Source organism: Rhinolophus hipposideros (assembly GCF_964194185.1).
Source record: "Rhinolophus hipposideros genome assembly, chromosome: 23".
Classification (NCBI taxonomy): Eukaryota; Metazoa; Chordata; class Mammalia; order Chiroptera; family Rhinolophidae; genus Rhinolophus; species Rhinolophus hipposideros.
In genome coordinates, this window is record NC_138069.1 from 6,268,395 (window position 1) to 6,286,940 (window position 18,546).

At 45.0% G+C, this 18,546-nt stretch overlaps 1 protein-coding gene across 5 annotated transcripts in view; it reads right to left on the reverse strand.

The window, feature by feature from the left end:
* The window catches only part of ZNF346 (zinc finger protein 346), a 28,473-nt gene extending 10,147 nt beyond the window's left edge, over positions 1-18,326 (reverse strand). Inside the window, exons 1-6 of one of the 5 annotated variants that reach the window (XM_081035874.1) lie at positions 17,453-17,567; positions 9,079-9,106; positions 7,923-8,026; positions 7,271-7,363; positions 5,424-5,568; positions 1,397-1,630 (exon numbers count right to left, since the gene is read on the reverse strand). In XM_081035874.1, the coding sequence (XP_080892000.1) occupies positions 1,397-1,630; positions 5,424-5,568; positions 7,271-7,363; positions 7,923-8,018 (568 nt within the window). In that variant the 5' untranslated portion in view covers positions 8,019-8,026; positions 9,079-9,106; positions 17,453-17,567. Of the gene's footprint in view, positions 1-1,396; positions 1,631-5,423; positions 5,569-7,270; positions 7,364-7,922; positions 8,027-9,078; positions 9,107-17,452; positions 17,568-18,098 lie in introns of those variants that run through there. The other 4 variants (XM_081035870.1, XM_081035871.1, XM_081035872.1 and 1 more) reach the window with 4 other exon arrangements.
* Between the last annotated feature and the right edge of the window lie 220 nt (positions 18,327-18,546).

Below are 18,546 nucleotides of genomic sequence, written 5' to 3' on the forward strand. Positions count from 1 at the left end.
GAATGGATACAAGTTAAGATAAGCAGCCCCAAACATTGCAGTGCCCGAGTCCTGCCAGTGGACAAGAGATGATGAGGAATGACCAGGGCAGGGCTGAGTCAAGGAGCCACAGCTACCACAGTGCCCTGGGTGGAGCCAGCTGGGTCCCATGCTGTGCCTCGCAGTCACAGGCCCACATAGGAGGGTGTCGTGAAGCGGGGTTCTGAGGAGCTTCAGTGTGAGGTTTCCAGAGTCCGCGGCATTTGGGACTGACCAGGTTACTGGGAAAGGCACTGCCTGCAGGCGCCCCTCTCTAATTTTGAAGAGGTTTGTAAGGCAGCAGCGTATTTCAATGGCATCGGAGGAGCAATGCCTGGCAGCCTGCTCGAGCCCCGCTGCGCACAATGTCAGCGGTGTCAGGACTGGTCCAGGACGGCCGTGCTGTGCGGCTGCTTTGGGGTTTGGAGGACTGCTGGAGACACACGAGCCCTCCCCTGCCCATGTGTGGTCTGGCACGTCTACAGCATCTGCCTGGGCGTTCACCTCTCCAGGACTGTGGGAAGAGCACACATGACTGAGCAGCCGCTTCCCTGAGGCCAAGCCGCTCCACCTGGAGGCCACGGGGGCTTCAAGTGTTGAGTGTCGGGTGCTGCATCTGTACGGCCTGGGGTCCTACACTGACGTGTACATAGGCTCCACGAGAGAGGAGCTGTCTCAGTCTTGGTCAGTACTGTACCCCAATGAGGGAACACAGTAGGTGCTCAATAAATATTGACTGGCTGAACGAAAGAGAACATAACCATCTCTCCTCTCTCCCCGTCCCTTCCTTTGTGATGGGAAGAGCTCCTCACTCCCGTGATGCTGACGGGCCTCGTGAGCTCAGGGGAGTCGCTAATATTCGGAGTCAGAACGGTCTCTTTGGCCTTACTCTCCAGGGACACGGGCCTCAGAGGCTGGGACAGGAGGGGCCCTGCTACAACCTGGCTGCTGAGACCGTCATACAAGGAATGTGGATGACATGGAGTTTGAATCAGAGGTTGCAAACTGGTGGCTTTTGGCCCGAATCTGGCTTACATACAGATTTGACTCACAAAGGGTTTAACATTTAAAAAGTTTAGTTGCATATTTAAAAGCCAGGAGAATTCTTATTGAAATCGGCTTCTAGATTCTTTTGAAAAACTGAAAGATACAGCAGTAGCTGGCTAGAGCTGGCTAGGAGAGACACGCCACTCTTTCGCTGACCATTTCCCCTCCTGGCTCTTTCCCTTAGTTAAATTTCCCGTCTGGCTTCTGCAGGCATTTGAGTTTGCCATGCCTGCCTTCGGAGAACTAAGGAGGAAAAGCATAGCCCTGTGGCCCGGGGAGCCCCAGCGGTCACGCCCTAAGCCAGCTCTGGGTGTGAGCCGGGCCCCCTTACCTGATGAGTCAGTGACAGCAGGGTCTGCCAGCCGCCCGTAGTGTGCCATGAGTTTGAGCTTGGTCTCCTGTTTCCTGTGTTTCTTGCCCACATAATGTTGCTGAGCCATGACAGGGTCGTTGAAAGTCGCGTGGCAGAGGCTGCAGAACTTGTCTGGGTCTATCATCTCTCTATTCTGGTGCAAGGCTAAGGTGGAGGCCACAAGGAAAGGATTTGTAAGGCGTTTCGACAGAGCTGCGGCGAGAGAGTTTAAACAGAAACAATGAAAAAAACCCAGAAGATGCCAGACTTTCGAGTATGCTGAATGCAAAGGGAGGCTGGTCACTAGCTAATCACACTTGCAGATGTGGCACTGCAGGCTTGAATCACACGACGAAAGCCTTCTCTAATTGGGGAAACTGGAAAGACTTGGGGGAGCTACTTTGTTCACCAGCTTTAACTACTTTAGGCACATGAATCCTGATGTTCTCATCTGCTTCCGCTATCAAGTTAAATTACAACAGACTAGACATGGACATGCATGCCGTCTTTATCCCTCGGAGTTCCCCAGAATGTCACAGCAAGTGGGACAAGAAGTTTGGGTTTTTTTTATTGACGTCCTCACAGTACCCCAGTACAGAGCAGGGAGCCAATGCACAGACGTACAAACTGAGGATCTGAGGGCCTGGAGGTCATTTAAAAAAGGCAGCCGTACAGGGAGGCCTTTTGGGGCTGAGCGGGAAGAAGAGGATGCCGCTGACACTTAGTTACACGCTTTGTAATGTACTTTTTCTCCTTTGGTCCCAGAACTAGTCTATCAGGCAGGTATCGTTTTGCCGCATTATAGAGAAAAACAGGCTCACGGGTGAGAGGACTTGCCTGAGACCACCCAGCTAGTGAGTGAAGCCGGGTCTGTGTGACCCTTAAAGACCATGCCCTCTTTGCTATGCCAGCCTGCCAGGGCAGCAGGGAGACCTGAAGGGTACGGCTCATGCTTTCACCTTCAGAAAAATCCCTGGCTTTGGCCAATGAATTCCAGTCAACAGAGCCTGGGAGGGGCACACACGTAAGTCTCCTGTGGATCGACAGACGTTCTAATGCTGACTGCAGGCCGTGCTGCAGCCTGGTAGATGCCATGACTCAGTAATGAGCCCACATGGCTGGGATGGCGTCAATCTAGTAGCCACGGCTTTAAAACTGTGGCCTAGAACCCGCGAGTGGTGTGGGATGGGGCTCAGCAGCACTCATGGCTCTGACGCTCTTTCAGCTCTGTGCCACTTCAGTGGGGGATGTTCTGAGGATTTTTAGCAAGCCAGAAGAAACTTGCTGGCTTTCCCCACAGTGATTTTCCAGTACAGGGAACTTCAATTTCCCTGGCTATTGTTCAGCAAGTCACTCGAAAAGTAATATATATGTTGCAGAATATTTAATAATATGAAAGAATATTCAGTATGTAGTGTTGAGTTAAAAAGGTTATACAGCAATCTGTTTCTTATGTCCTCGATTCTGTAAAATAACAACAAAAAACATACTGGTGATGCATGGAGAAAAGACCAAAAGCACAGAGTAAAAGGGTGCTTTTCAGTATTTTCAACTTTTCTACAATGAATGTAGATTTCTGACATCAGAAAAGAGATAATAATGGTTGTTAAGACATAAAGGTCATTCTTTAAAAGATACTGAAGAGAAGCATCAGAGGTGAATGGTTAAGTCAAGTTAGAGGAACCACTTAAAGGACATCCAATAAAAACGAGAGCTATGGGAATCTTCTCTCAGGAAACAGCTTGAAAAATGGAAAGAGTATTCTATAGTGATGTGTGCTGTACATTATCTATAAATACCAAAAAGGCGAGGGGGGAAAACTTTAGAGGAAAGGTTATATGTGGTATGATGGCATATTATATAGTCATTAAAAATGTTCACACAAAAGTTTTTAACATGAGGAAATACAAATGTTACATTAAAATGAAAAGGGCATAAAAGAAAATCATACACACAATATGATTATATCATGGTTAGAAAATATATACACAGTTCATTCATATGTGTGTACTGGTATTTTGAAATGTTACCAACATATTGACAGTGTTGGCGGTAAGATCTGGGTGATAATTTCCTTTCCTCTTTGTACCTTATGCATTGTTTGAATTAGAATTATTCATAATGAGTATGCATAGTTTTTATAAAAACAGTAAGGTTATTTAAAGTATTCTATGTTTATATGCACACATACATGGATTTAATCTAGCTATACATAAAACAGATATACACACAGATATACTCATGTACACATAACAGAAGATTACAGGAGATACACTACTACAAAATGGTAACAGTGATTATCTCTAAATGGTAAAATCATGGGTACTTTTTCTTTCCATTTATCTATATTTTCCATATTTTCTACAACATGCTTGTATTACTTTGCATCAGAAAAATGTTTAATTTGAGAAATACAGTTATAAACTCATGTAATAACATGAAAACGTGCTTAAACTACAAAGTTAAATGAGAAGTAAAAGCAGGACACATGCATGATGATTACAACATAAAAACATATGTGCGTGTGGCAAAGGCCAAAAGTGGATATGGAAAATAAACTCATGAATATGGAGTCTTTGGGTAAGTCCGGTCTTTGGGACTGGGTATATTCCAGAGAATTTTCCCATTTATAGAAAGGTAAGTCCACATAAAGATCAAGAGAAGTGGTCTTTATAAAGTTCTGTTCTTAAGCTGGTTTCTCTTGGCCTAATGTTTAATCTTTGTGGTACCATGAATGGTACCAACACTGGCTTTAAACAAAAGCAATTGGTAATAGCATAGCTCACTCATGAACCAACCAGAAGCAAGGCCAATGAGCAATGCTCCAGGTGGTGGACGTCTGGTCAGCTACTGAGATCCACGGGGGGGTTCTATTCACTGGCCTTCCTGATAGTGGTGATAATACTAACAGCAGCTGTCATTTACTGAGCACCTACTATGTCCCAGGTTCCTTACATACATTACTTCATCCTCACAACCTATGAAGTAGATAGATTTATCAACATTTTATAGGTGAGGACACTCAGGCACGAAGAAGTCAAGTCATATAGATGGTAAACAGCAGCCCAGGGTCGTCTGTGACTTCAAAGTCCATATTCTGTTGTTTCATAGCATAAATAACTAGATTTGCGTATAAGAGGGTATAATTGAGTGAGTTTTTAAAACTCTATCTTCAAAGCCTTCCAAAACATTGTTGTCTTGTTTTCATAATACAGTAACATAAAAAAGGATAACAAGTATTAGAGAATAGTGTAGTCTACTTCTTGGTCCAAAGTGAAGAGAGAAGCAAAAATCACCAAGAAAAAATGAAATAAAGATCAAAGAACTTTCACTCTTGAATAACTGCAGTTAGCAGAGGTTAAAAATCCCAGCAAGCCAAGAGTTAATGAGATAAAAGCGAGGGCCCCAGTGGTGACAAGATAGAGGGGGCTCCTTTAGAAGTCACTGTGCTGGGAGTGAGTTCATGGCAACTGCAGACACAGCTTGCTGGGCAGGAGTGGCAGCACTGAAGTATTCAACTTTGAAAGGCAAGTCCCTGTCTTGAGGACGGGCAGCTTTGATGATTAAAGTGAGCAGGGCATAACCTGAGCACGTGAAAAAGAGGAGGATTTAGCTTTTAATGTGGCACACGTGGTAAGAAGGCCAGGTGGCTGCTGGGAGGGAAAGATCTAAGCGGGAGAGGTGGAGGTGGAATGCTCTCACGGTGTGCATGGCCAGGGGCACTTTGGCAGTCCTTAGTTATAATATTAGTCAGGACCACAGCTCAGGGCTAAGAAACTTCTACAGAGAAAAACTGATGTAACCAAAGAAAGGGAGGTTAGGTGACCACAACTCTGAGGCTGTATTTCAACAAAGCAGGGTCTGCTTTCATATTTTTAAGGGCTCTCAAAAAATAGTTCAACCTCTCCAAGCCTGTGGCCCCAGTGAGCATTTCTGGGAGCACCTGGCATTGGTGCCCTGAGGACGGGAGGGGTCCCAAAATAGCACTACTCAGGAAAACCAGTACCTTCCACCTTAGTGGATTGCTGCTTCAGCTTTAAGTTCTTTGCGTGGGTCTTCCCCAGGTAGTGCGACTGGGCCACGACAGGGGAGGAAAAGGTCATGTTACAGATGGGGCAGCACTGGTTCTTGTCTTTGCTTCTGCTGCTCTTCTGGGTGGGAGAAAGAACACAGGTCTGATCACACCACTGCCCGGCCAGAAAATCTTCCATGGTTCCCCACTGCCCACAGGAGAATGGGCATTCCAGGCCCCCTTCTCATCCTACCCCAACCTACCTTTCTGGATTCTCCTCCAGCTATCTCATCCCAGGCTCTCTACTCACCATTCCCCACTTTTTTCTCTGTTGCTTCCCTGCTGCCTAAAATGATCTTCCCTCCTTTCCTGCCTGGCACATGTCTGCTTAGTCTTCAAGGCCCAGATTAAATATCACCTCTTCTGAGAGACTTTTACTCAAGAAAATCATTCAATAAACAATTATCGAGCCACGTTGTGTGAGTATTCCAGGAAGAATTCACCTCATTCCTCCTCTGTACTCCCAGAGTCTCTATCATACTGCTTGTCGTCCTACACTGACAGTGTCATAGCTCGGGAGACTCTGGGAAACCAGAGTGTAGCGTTCGGGCGTGGACCGTTGGACCCACCTTGTATCCTATCTTTAGCACCTGCTGGAGTCTGGCACACAGCAGGCGCTCAGGGTTTGGTGAACAAGCAGATCCCGGGGTTTTATCTGATTATGATTACTAGAAAACAATGTATTTCAAGCCTATAGTAAGGGCTCCCTGTCTCTCTCCGAGAAAGTCTGATCTCTAGATATTCATTCCAAGACAGTGTTTTTTAACCTCGGCACTATGGACGTTTTGGGCTGCATAATTCTTTATTGGGGGGCAGAGAGGAGCCTGTGATCTTATTTGAACTCCTGGACCATTCCAAGAGTTGAAGGAACTGAGATTCAAAGAGGTGAAGTGATGTGCCCAGGGTCAGAGTTGATCCCATCTTTTTGAATCCTGAATCATGAGAGGGGAGATCAGGAATGAGTCCAGTGACCTGGAGAAGGGATGAGCACGGCCCTTCCAAACCCGTGGTCACCACAGTGGGAGGCACAGCTTGCAAACTCTAACTCATGGAGTATCCACTAGGAATTGGAATTTTACTTCAGGAGACCCTTACGAGGTAGGAATTAGTATCTCTATTTTATGGGTGACGTACAGCCTGGGTAAGTAATTTACCCCAGGTCAACCAGTAAGCTGCAGAGCTGGCACTGGGACCTAGTCTGCTGATTTCTTACCCTATGACACTTACACAGCCTCCCATGGAACAAAAATTATGGTGCCCCTAAGGGGCTGGGGTTGTTTCAGCATAATTCTTGCAGGACTTCCAAGCCAAAAGCAAATGTATCAGAGCAGCCACCTGGAAAGGGGTTCCTTCCATTTGTTTATTCAAAACAGTCCAATGCTGAACTCAGCTCTTTTCCCGATCTCAAGGAAGCCGCAGCCTGGCTTCCTTCCACTTTGTCTCCTTGAGTAGGGAATGGGCAGCTTCTTGTCCTACTCCAACAAATCACAATGGCTCCATTTACTGAGCCTCTACTATGTGCCAGGCTCTGTGTTGGGTGCTTTCTCCTTCCCTCATTTTAGTTTGGAAAAATCCTAAATCGTAGTTGATATTAGCATCCTCATTTTTATAGAGGAAGAAATCAAGGCTCAGAGAAGTAATAAGACTTGCTCAAGTCACACGACAGGGCTGGGGTTTGAAGCCAAGTCAGTCTGACTCAAAGCCCATGCTCTTTCCACCGCACCAACCTGCCTGCTGGCTTCATCAGGAAGCGAGCGGTCTCAACATGGCAGCTGGATTACCTGATCTGAGTCTAGCTTCTTCGTTTCCCCCTTTAATGTCTCCATTCCATGGATTGCTAGGTATCTCTTCACTTTGTTGGCATGTTTTTTGCTCTGCAAGAACCCAGGAAAAAGATCAAAGATAGCCAAATGCCAATTTACATCTAAGGCACTCAAAAACACTTAACTACATTTTCACCTGATTCATCCTCACAAAACTTTTGAGCGGAGATGGCGGGGAAGAAACCTAGTTTACTGAGTTCTTACTCTGTTCAAGTTACTTTACGTGCTGTCAAATCTAATCTTCACAATCGATGAGAAAGTTATCATCATCTCTATCTTGTAGAAAAGGAAACAGAGGCTGAAGATGGTGAGGTTTCTTGCCCAAGATGAGTAGCAGAGCTGTGATTCAAACTCGGGTCTATTTAAAGCCAAAACACGTACTTTCTACTACATAAGCTACCAAGGAAGGTGTAAGTATAATGATCCTGATTTGGATGGGAGAAATGAGGCTTGGAAAAATTAAGTCACTCTTCAAGTTACAGTCAACATGCATGGAGGCAACGCCTAGATGGCTAAGGAGGAGCTGCACTTCACTGTACACGCCAGGGAGGAGTGGGGGCTTGGAGCTGGGTCTGGAGTGTAAAGCAGTCCTAAAGGTACAACGGCATACCTGGTAGTGTGCCAGCTTCTGGGACTCCGAAATGAGCAAGGCGCAGCAAACCTTACACTGGGTGTTGGTGAAGAGACACTGGTTCTTCTGGATCATGTGCTCCACTAACAGAGAGGAAAATAAAAAATCTCTGTGTTACAAACCTGCCTCCAGAGCACTGTCTTTGAACCCTGCCTCAAACTCAGACCCTGAGTAATGGAATGCCACGCTATTATAGCTCAGCAAACTTTAGTCACTCTTCCCCTACTGCTTTCACAATTCATGCTATATTCTCACACCACCTACACTACTCCTGACTTTATAATTTTATTTAAGCCAACTTTATTTACTAAATAGTCTGAAAACTTTTAAATTGAGATACAACATATTGATTTCAGGTGTACAATAAGATGACTCGATATTTGTATTGCGAAAGGATCACCACAATAAGTCTATTTGTTACCACACGACTTATAATTTTTTTCTTCCGATAGGAATTTTTCAGATCTACTCTCTTAGCAAACTTCAAATATACAATACAGAGTTATTAACTATAGTCACCACACTATACAAGTAAATTCTTTTAAAAAGGAATCTTTAGACCATAAACTTAAGCAGACACCAATAAAAATGATAGAATTTATGACATGGTCACACCCAACTGAGACTTATTTCCTGATAGAATCAGAAGGACTGAAAGACTTGAAAAGGGAATCGTTTTCTGACTGTTCTTTTAAAAATTTCATTGTAATAATTCTGCATCTTTTTATTATTTATGGGACCTTTTGTGTGGAATTAAAAATAAAGCAATCTTCAAATTTGCTCCACTAAAAGATCAATAGCATTTTTTAATTATTTAAATTTCCATTGGTATAACTACACAGAATTGGTTAGAAAATTGTATTGGGGGGGGTGGACGGTTAGCTCAGCTGGTTGCAGCGTTATGCTTATAACACCAACGTTGCTGGTTTGATCCCCGCATGGGCCACTGTGAGCTGCGCCCTCCTTAAAAAAAGAAAAGAAAATTGTATTGGGGCTTAACTATTAAAAGACTAGAACATTCTTTTTGTATGGAAAGAATGTGAACTTCTATTTACTGAGGAATCATTAAAATTAAAAATTGGTTTTCTTTTGAATGAATCAGAAGATTTGAAAAGAAATTTTGGAAGATACATACCAGTTAGAAGATGGTGCTGATCTTTTATCTTCATGAGGAAAGGTAAATTAATCCTATTCTTATATAGTCAACATAAACTATTACCTAATACCAGCTAAATGTTTGTGGTACAAATTATGTAGGAACTTGGGCTCCCTCGGCATGCCGACTTGGGTTCAAATCCTGCTGCTATTACTAGCTGCATGATTTTACAGAAATTACTTTATCTCCACTCCACAGTTTTCCTTTGTATAAAATGGAGGTACTGGTGACATGTATCTCATAGAAGGGACTCCCCTTGTGGTTTCCCATAGAGACCACTTAGCACAGTACCTGGTAGTACGTGCTCAATCTCAATGTTATTATCAGATTATTTTCTGGGTCCTGTGGTTCTGAGAAAATTAATTATTTTCTATATTGTACCTATGATGATAGTTCTTAATCTAAAACTTGATAACTGTTAAAATTTTCCTCACTGTTCTTCACTGGACTTTGAAACATCTAAAATCACCTAACGTATTACACAAGTCCCACTGTAGGAAACCATGATGTTAACTTGTTCGAAATTGTTGGGCCTGGAGAACAAAGCCTTATCTTTTTGGGAAGGGAGTAAAACCTCATTCAATGCATGAATTCTATCATGACACTGATAAACTGAGGCAGGGCAGAGTCCAGAAAACTGTGAGGGGACGGCAAGCCCACATTTTTTTTATCTTACACTCTGGACCAAAAAGTGGTCAAGATGCCCTGGAAGGAGTCTTGGTGGAGAACTTTTCAGGTGCCTCTTTCTACTTCACAAGATCTAAAGCTTATCTATGCCAGCGCTTTTGGGCAGAAGGGTTGTTGTCTGGCTGTATTTCTGCCTCTGAAGGTCTCTTGTTTATTTCCCCATTTTTCTCCTACAGTGCTTGGTAAATTTTTGTGAAAGACTTTGCCTGCCTCAGCTGTGCTTCAAAGAACCAAGGGAAGTGGGTCTGTGAACACATCTGGGCCAGACCTTTTTAAAGGTGGTATCCAGGAGTCAGAGTCCAGTTATCTCCTCAAGCCTGGAGATGCTAAATCTTGTTTTATTAAAGGAGATGCGGTTCCTTTTCAAGGACATTCAGAATCTGACTCCCAAAGACTAAACAGGGTAGGGACCATGTCATTTATGACTTTGTATCCCCAGCGTAATACGTGACCTACGGTAGGGGCTTGGTGAATACCTGCTGAATGACTGAAATGCACCTCTCTGGCCTCAGACTGTACACTCACAGCCCACAAACGTATTCAAAATGCCTTCTCGGTGCCAGCACTGGGCTTCATGCTGGGGTGGTATCAACAAATAAAACAGAATACAAAGAAATAAAAAAGCAAGAGAGTGACAGCGTGAGAAATGCTAGAAAACAAAGTGGTAGAGAGGATGGGGGCGGGATGTCAGTGAAGAACACTGTAGGAGGCATCAGCCACAAGGTCTGGGGGAGAGTGTTCCAGCGTGAGACAGCGCCAAGTCTCTGAGGCAGGGATGAGCTCAGCATGTTCAAGAAATGGAGAGAAAACCAGTGGTGAATGAGAGAAAAGTGGTAGGAAATTAAGTTGGAGAGACAGCATGAGGCCTACCAGATCCTGAAGAACAGAAGGCCTCATAAATCATGATATGAACTATGGATCTTATTCTAAGTGCAATGAGAAGCAACAAGATCTGGCTTACATTTTGAAAAGATTACTCTGATCACTGTGTCCACTGACTGCACAGGGATCGAAGCGGAAGCAGGGAGAACAGAGAGGAGGCTGCTGCAGTATTCTGCGTCATAGATGATGGAAGTTTGGATGAGGCAGGTTGGCAATAGAGACAGAGAAAAGTGGAAGGATTTGGAATTACGTTCTGCAAGTAGATCTGACATTCAATTTCTTAGATTGGCTTGGGGGGTGGCGAAGGAAAGAGGATTCAAGGATCACTTCTAGGTTTTGAACTTGAGAAAATGTACAGATGAGATGAGATCTGGAAGAAGACAGCCTTGGTGAAGAAATTAAAGTCTTTTCTTTGGGCTATGTTAAACATGAGTGGTCTATCAGGCTTATGGGTAGAGATATCAAGTAGTTGAAGATTCAGGTCTGGAGCTCGAGGGAGAGGTCAAAGCTGGAGATATAAACTGGGAATCATCAGCATATCGATCATACTTAAAATTACAGACTGAAAGAGAATCCTAGTGTAGATGAAAACGGAAAGAGGTTCTGGGACTGAGTCTTGGGACCCTCCAAACTTAGAAATCAGACAGAGGAAGAGAAGTTGAATATAAAAGTGGGTACGGGAGGGGACTTCCAGCTGTGGCATATTGAGGAGATCCTCCCCTCCTCCAAAAGCAACTACAAAACTGGACAAAACTGACAAAACCACCACAGCAGCACTCTGAAAGTTGACCAAGGGCACGTCACAATCTGGGAAGCATTTATGTGTGTGCACCTGCTGAACTTCAGGTGAGAATGGTGGGCACTGGGGCTGCTCTCATCCCCTCCCACACTCAGCAGCACAGAGGAGGTGCCAAGAAGAGGCAGGATGTGAGAACCAACAGCTTCTCTGCGGAAGGGGGCAATCACTTAATTTGGAGTGGTGTGCAACATGCATAGCTCCTTACACTGGTGGTAGAAGTGACGATCTCGGAGGCAGGTGAACAGGGAGGGCCAAGGGCTCTATTAGCTTGAGGTGAGGCCATGGTTCAGTGCCTGGCTGAGACTGTGTGTGGCCATGGAGATGCAAGAGGGCCAAGTAAGTCACATACTCCCGGCCAACTCTGAGCTGTGCACATGTGCAGAAGAGACGCAAAAGGACCCAAAAGTAAAAGCCTGGAAAGACTTGAAAATGGCCTGAACTTTGAATGTGTTCCCTGCTCACACACAGATTCCAACAGCAGAGAACTGAGGTCTTAGGCCCCCGGTGTTTGAGAACAAACTCTGGTGAATCACTGGCTGACCAGTAAGCAACATAGATACACAGAAATTATAAAAAAGAACCAAATTGGAAACATTCGCTCTTAAAGTCTTCAGCCACCATGTAAGCAGTTTTCTTCCACACTGTGAGGAAGCCCAAACTATTCCACGCATGAAACCACATGGAGAGGCTCTCAGACTGCCTGGATGGAAAGAGCGAGCTGCCTGGCCAGCTCCTGGAAGCACCAGCCCATAGCTGTTTCAGCTCTAGGGACCATGTCACTGCAACTGCCTACAAAATTCCGAGTCAGAACTGTCCGGCCAAGTCTTTCCTGAATTCCTGACTCAGAAAAGCCATGAGAGGTTCATGAGGTTGGAGGAAGTCAAGGTCTACAAGGGGAACAAGAACATACATGAATGATCAGAATTTTGCGAAGGTGCACTAAATGTGAATCCCTGCTGCCCTGAGAGCCAAATATAACTCTAACCCAGCTACCAACTACCGCTCCAGAGTGGGACAGGTTTGATCTAGGAAATGAGGTGCTTAGAAAAGCATTGCAAAGGCTGAAGGAACTAGGTTGGGCCTCCAGAAACATCTCTAAGAACCACGTATAATTGTTCCAATAGGCAAGCTACAGCCTCTGAGGCCTCCATTACAGTCTTGGTGGAAATAGGAAACTTCACTGTTATCGAACCTGCTTCTCAGCTTCTGAAGCTGCAGAATGGATGCTGGAACACTAATGCAGAATAGCTCACAGTTCCATGACATTTCTTCATAGCAATAATAGCCAACGGCCATAGGAATATGGTCTTCGTTGCATTTCTGCCTTCCAAATCTTATGAGAAGCCATCTGATTGGCAGGATTTAACTGCTATCTGTATCGTAGCCAATGAGAAGATGTATGGGGCAGAGGCTGAGAGAAATCTAGAGTATGAAGTTCAGGGCTGATTTTTACAGGGTCAATGAAGTAGGGACAGAGAAAGTCAGTGAGGGAAAGCAAGGTAATTCATAAACTTACGAAATTTAGGGGAAGTAGTATCTGGGAAACAAAATGATAGACACTTTAATCTGAGTTGCAATTGTCTTTGGGTGAATTAAGGTGTCTTCAGTTGCCCTACGAAGACTTAGGGCCAGGATGGCTGGTTACTGCATGACTAAACTCCTATATTCCAACTATTAGGTGAACATTGCTAATCTATAATGACTTGCGAATCCTTGGGCCTAGATGTGGCCTTAGAATCTTCAACTCAGCTCTACAGAAATTCATCAATTGCCTGGAAGAGGTCCTTAGGGGGAGATGAAACCTATTTACTAGCCCGTTTCTTGCAGCTTATTAGAAGGAGTCTTATTAGAAGGTGTTATTAGTGGGTGTCTAGGTACAGCTATAGTTAGAAAACAGCAAACAACAAAAGATCCTAGGAAAAGGAAGCTGGATATAATCTACCCATGGGTCTGACTGGTTAGGCAGTATGGTCTAACAGGGTGATCTACGAGAATGAACTGGACAGTTAGCTCCATAAGGTCACGTAGCCGTACTACTTCCATCTACTTTGTGAATCCATATTGTTGATGGTCTCAAGAAGCTCAAGTTTTCATCATACAAAAGGGCAAGAAGAAAGCAAATGTAAAGGCACTGATGATGTGGTGCTAAAAAGTTTTATTTTTTTTACTTTTTATTGGGAAATATTAGGGAACAGTGTGTTTCTCCAGGGCCCATCAGCTCCAAGTCATTGTCCTTCAATCTGGCTGTGGAGGGCGCAGCTCAGCTCCAAGTCCAGTTGCCGATTTCAATCTTAGTTGCAGGGGGTGCAGCCCACCATCCCATGTGGGAATTGAATTGACAACCTTGTTGTTGAGAGCTCCAGCTCTAACCAAAGAGTCATCCGGCAGCCCCTCCGGCAGCTCAGCGGTAGCCTGTTGCCTTCAGTCTAGTTGTGGAGGGCGCAGCTCACTGGACCATGTGGGAATCGGACTGGCAACCCTGTCTTTCAGAGCTCGCGCTCTAACCAACTGAGCCATCCAGCCACCCCTAAAAAGTTTTCTATTTAGAATATGTATAAACAGAGTGGAGCTGAAATGAAATACTCAATAAATGAAATGAAAAATTCACTAGAGGAACTCAACAGGAAATTCAAACTGGCCAAAAGAAAAAATTAGTGAAGATAAATTAATAGAAATATTTGATATGAAGGAGAGAAAAAGAAAACTGAAGGGTGGCCGGTTGGCTTAGTTGGTTAGTGTAGTGCTCATAACACCAAGGTTGCTGGTTATATTCCCACATGGGCCAGTGAGCTGCACCCTCCACAACTAGACTGAAAACAGCGACTTGACTTGGAGCTGGTGGGTCCTGGAAAAACATACCGTTCCCCAACATTCCCCAATTAAAAAGAAAAAAAAAAGAAAACTGAAGAATAACAAGCAGAGCCTCAGAGACCTGTGGGACACATCAAGCATACCAGCATATGTATAAGGGAATCTCAGAAGGAGAGAAGAGAAAGCAGCAGAAAAAAAATATTTGAAGAAATAAGGCTTGAAAACTCCCCACATTTGACCAAAGAAAGACATTAATCCATATATCCAAATATCTCAGACACTCAAAATAAAATAAATACCAAGAGATTGACCCCTAGACACATCACAGTCAAACGATTGAAATATAGACAGAAAATCTTGAAAGCAGCAAGAGAAAAGTGACTCATCATCTACAGTGGAATAATTTGATTAATGACTTCTCGTCTTGAAACAATGAATGCCAGAAGACATATTCAGAGTAGTGAACTAATCACTATGCAGTACACCTGAAACTTATATAAAAAAATAAAAATGGGGAAAACAGTGAAAAAGAACAAAACTATCAACCAAGAACTCTATGTCCAGCAAAACTATCCTTCAAATCTTATGCTAAGTGACAGAAGCCAGTTGCAAAAGAACACATATTATATAATTCCATTTATATGAAGTGTCCAGAATAGGCAAATCCATATGAACAGAATAAAGGTAAGTACTTGCCAGTGGTGACTGCTAATGGGTACAGGATATATTTCTGGGGTGATGAAAATGTTCTGAAATTAGACAGTGGTGATGGCTGCACAACTCTGTGAATATACTAAATGTACATTTTAAAAGGATGAATTTTATGATATATGAAGTAGGTGTCAATAAAGCTTTTATTAGAAACACATAACAACTATCCTTTATGAATGAAGACAAAATAAAAACATTCCCAGATAAAGACTGCGACAATTCATTGCTAGCAGGTCTGCCTTGCAAGACATACTAAAAATAGCCCTTCAGGCTGAAAGTCATACACCATAACTTGAATTCAGAGGAAAAAAATAAAGAACATCAAAAATGGTAAATATGGGGCCGGCCCAGTGGCTCAGGCAGTTAGAGCTGCACGCTCCTAACTCCGAAGGCTGCCGGTTCGATTCCCACATGGGCCAGTGGGCTCGCAACCGGTTGCCAGTTCAATTCCTCAAGTCCCACAAGGGACGGTGGGCTGTGCCCTCTGCAACTAAGATTGAACACGGCACCTTGAGCTGAGCTGCCTCCTGAATGGCTCAGTTGGTTGGAGCACTTGTCCTCTCAACCACAGGGTTACCAGTTCGATTCCTCTCCCGCAAGGGATGGTGGGCAGCGCCCCCTGCAACTAGCAATGGCAACTGGACCTGGAGCTGAGCTGCGCCCTCCACAACTAAGACTGAAAGGACAACTTGAAGCTGAACGGCACCCTCCACAACTAAGATTGAAAGGACAACAACTTGATTTGGAAAAAAGTCCTGGAAGTACACACTGTTCCCCAATAAAATCTTAATTAAAAAAAAAAAAGGTAAATATGTAGGTTAATATAAAATACTTTTATATATTTTTTATAATTTAGTTTCTTCTTTAAAAAACATTGTAAAAGCAATAATTATGACAATGTTTAATTAGGTTTATAACATATATAGACATATATGACCACAATAGCACAAAGGAGGGGGGAGGAAAGGAGTTACATTATAGGAATGCTTTTATATTTTACCAGAATTAAGTTAGCATTGATTTGAAGTAGACTGTGATGAGTCAAGATGCATCCTGTAGTCCCTAAAACACTACTAGGAAAATAACTTAAAAAAAGGAAAATCAATAGGGGAACTAAAATGGTACACTACAAAATACTTAACACAAAAGCCAGTAAAAGAGGAAAAGAACAAAACAAAAAGATAAATAGCAAAATGGAAAATGTAAATCTAGCCATAACAATAATTAAATTAAATGTGAATAGTCTAAACAGCTCACCCAAAAGGTACAGATTGTCAGAAGATAAGAAAAACAAAACCCATATAATGGAATTCTACTTTCAATGAAAGGGAATGAAGTATTAATACACACTACAATTTGGCTGAACCTCAAAAACATGCTGAGAGAAGCCAAATGGAAACTACTACGTTTGTATGTTTCCATTTATATGAAATGTCCAGAAAAGGCAAGTTTATAGAGACAGAAAACAGTTCAGGGGTTGCCTAGGGCAGGAGGTAGGAGTGGGGATTTAAAATAAAGAAGCACAAAAGACCTGGAGTGAGGGAAATATTCTAAAACTAGATTAAGGCTACATAACTATCCTTTTACTGAAAATCATTGAATTGTACGGTTACAATAGGTGAATTTTATGGTATGTAAATTCTAACTCAATGAACGTGCTAAGAGAAAAAAAACACACCAAGCGAGTAGAACTTGGGGTTACAGGTATCTACCTAAACGTCATATAAATATTGCAAAAGCGAGGAGAGTAGGGCAATGAGGTGGGTTGTAAGCGACACCGTACATGCATACACACCGACAGTTCCCTTTCCAGCTGCTGGGTTGAGGACAAAGGTCACTTCCAGTTTTTGTGCACCCCCCCCCCCCCTTAGGCATTCCTCTCCACTGGTCCTACCATACATTAGACCGAAACTGTTTTGGTGTCTGCTTCCTGCACTAGACTACAGGGCCCTCCAGGGTAAGGGCAGTCTTTTCCTCATCTCTGTAGTTCTGATGCTCAGCCAGTCTTGGGAGCAGAGCAGGCATCAGTGACTGTTTGTCAAATTAATGAAAGGAAAACTGCTAGGTGGGGGGGGGGGGTGCAACTTTATACCACACAAGTTGGACTGTATGAGGGAGACAGGGGGCACATAACAATTTAGGGGTCAGACTAGACTAGTTTTTAAACTGGAGAAATATACTAGGGTATAGGTCTGTACACCCTCCCAAATGGAAACACATATAGTCCTTGGATGTGGTCCAACATTCCATTTTATCACAGGGCAATCAGCCCACAGGCAACATAGTAAACTGTACGAGATGAGTCTGCTCAGCAAGCAAACAAACCGTTACGGAAATCGGACTGCCCTGAAGATGACATGATAGGCTTAGCGCAGAAGCCCCGATCTCGTGCAGCCACCTCTGCTAAGGAGTGTGAAGAGTCACACAACCAGGGCAGGCCAGCTCTTTCCCTCTCCATCTTACCACTGCCAGGTAAAATGCAGAGCCAGCTGGCAACCTTCAGCGGAGAAGTGTCCCTGTTTCTCAGGCTCCTGGCCCCCGAGTCAGAAAAGGGACCCAGTTGGCAGAGACCAGACACCTAAAAACAGGGGTAAACCAGGGCTCAGTCACCGAGACCAGGAGGAACACGGGGGTAAGAAGGCTTTTAGAGCCCTTGGAAGTGTGGGGCGTGAGAGTGGGGAGGCAAGAGGCAGGAGGGGTGAGGGAGCCTGGAGAGTCAGGGAGAAACGGAGAGGGGCTACGAGTCTGTGGGTCTCCCAGAAGGCGGGGAGGGGGATTCCGGTCCACGAGCTTGTAAAGAACTGCGCCCTGGTGGGTAAAGAGTGCAGGGCAGGAGGCGCTGGAGGCCTGAACTGGAGAAGGCCCCTGACCATCTGCACGCGGGGCCCTGGTTCCCGGGTGCCGCGGACTCGATTTCCAGGGGAGCTGGCCCGCGGCGCCCGGCCCGATGGAGTCCTCCGGCGCGTCACGCAAGTGGGCGGGCCGGGAGGTAGGGGGTGTGACCGTAGACCCGGGGGCTGGTCCGCGTTCTCGCCCCGGGCTTCCGCCACTCCCCGCGACACGGGCAGGCGGGCCAGGGGCTCCCTGCCTCTGAGACCCTCGGACTCACCTTCCTCCCTCCCCACTGGTTGGGCCCCGGACACTGCTTCCCACAGGCGGCGCGCCCTCTCGCGGTCGAAGCGCAGCCGGTCTGGTTCCCGGCCCTCCCGCTCCTCCGAGATGTTGTACGGCCGGGCCCCTCCGCTGTCCGCGGCCTCCACCGTGCCCAACGCGGGATACTCCATCTTCCCCGCAACCCCCAACCGGCCGAGAGCTGCTCCCGAACCGTAGTCTCGCGAGATGTGGCTGGGAGGGTGACTCTGCCGGGCCAACAAATCTCGCGAGGCTGGGCGCCGCGGACCGCGATGCGGAGCCGGCCCGGCTTCTTTCACCTCGTTGCTGTTGGGACGTCGAAGCGTCTGTGCTGGAGTCGGAAGTTGGTCGCCGGTTCCACAGCAGCCCCCGCCCTTCGGGACGGTGTCGATGAGTCCTTGGCTCAGGGTTCTCACCGTGCTCAC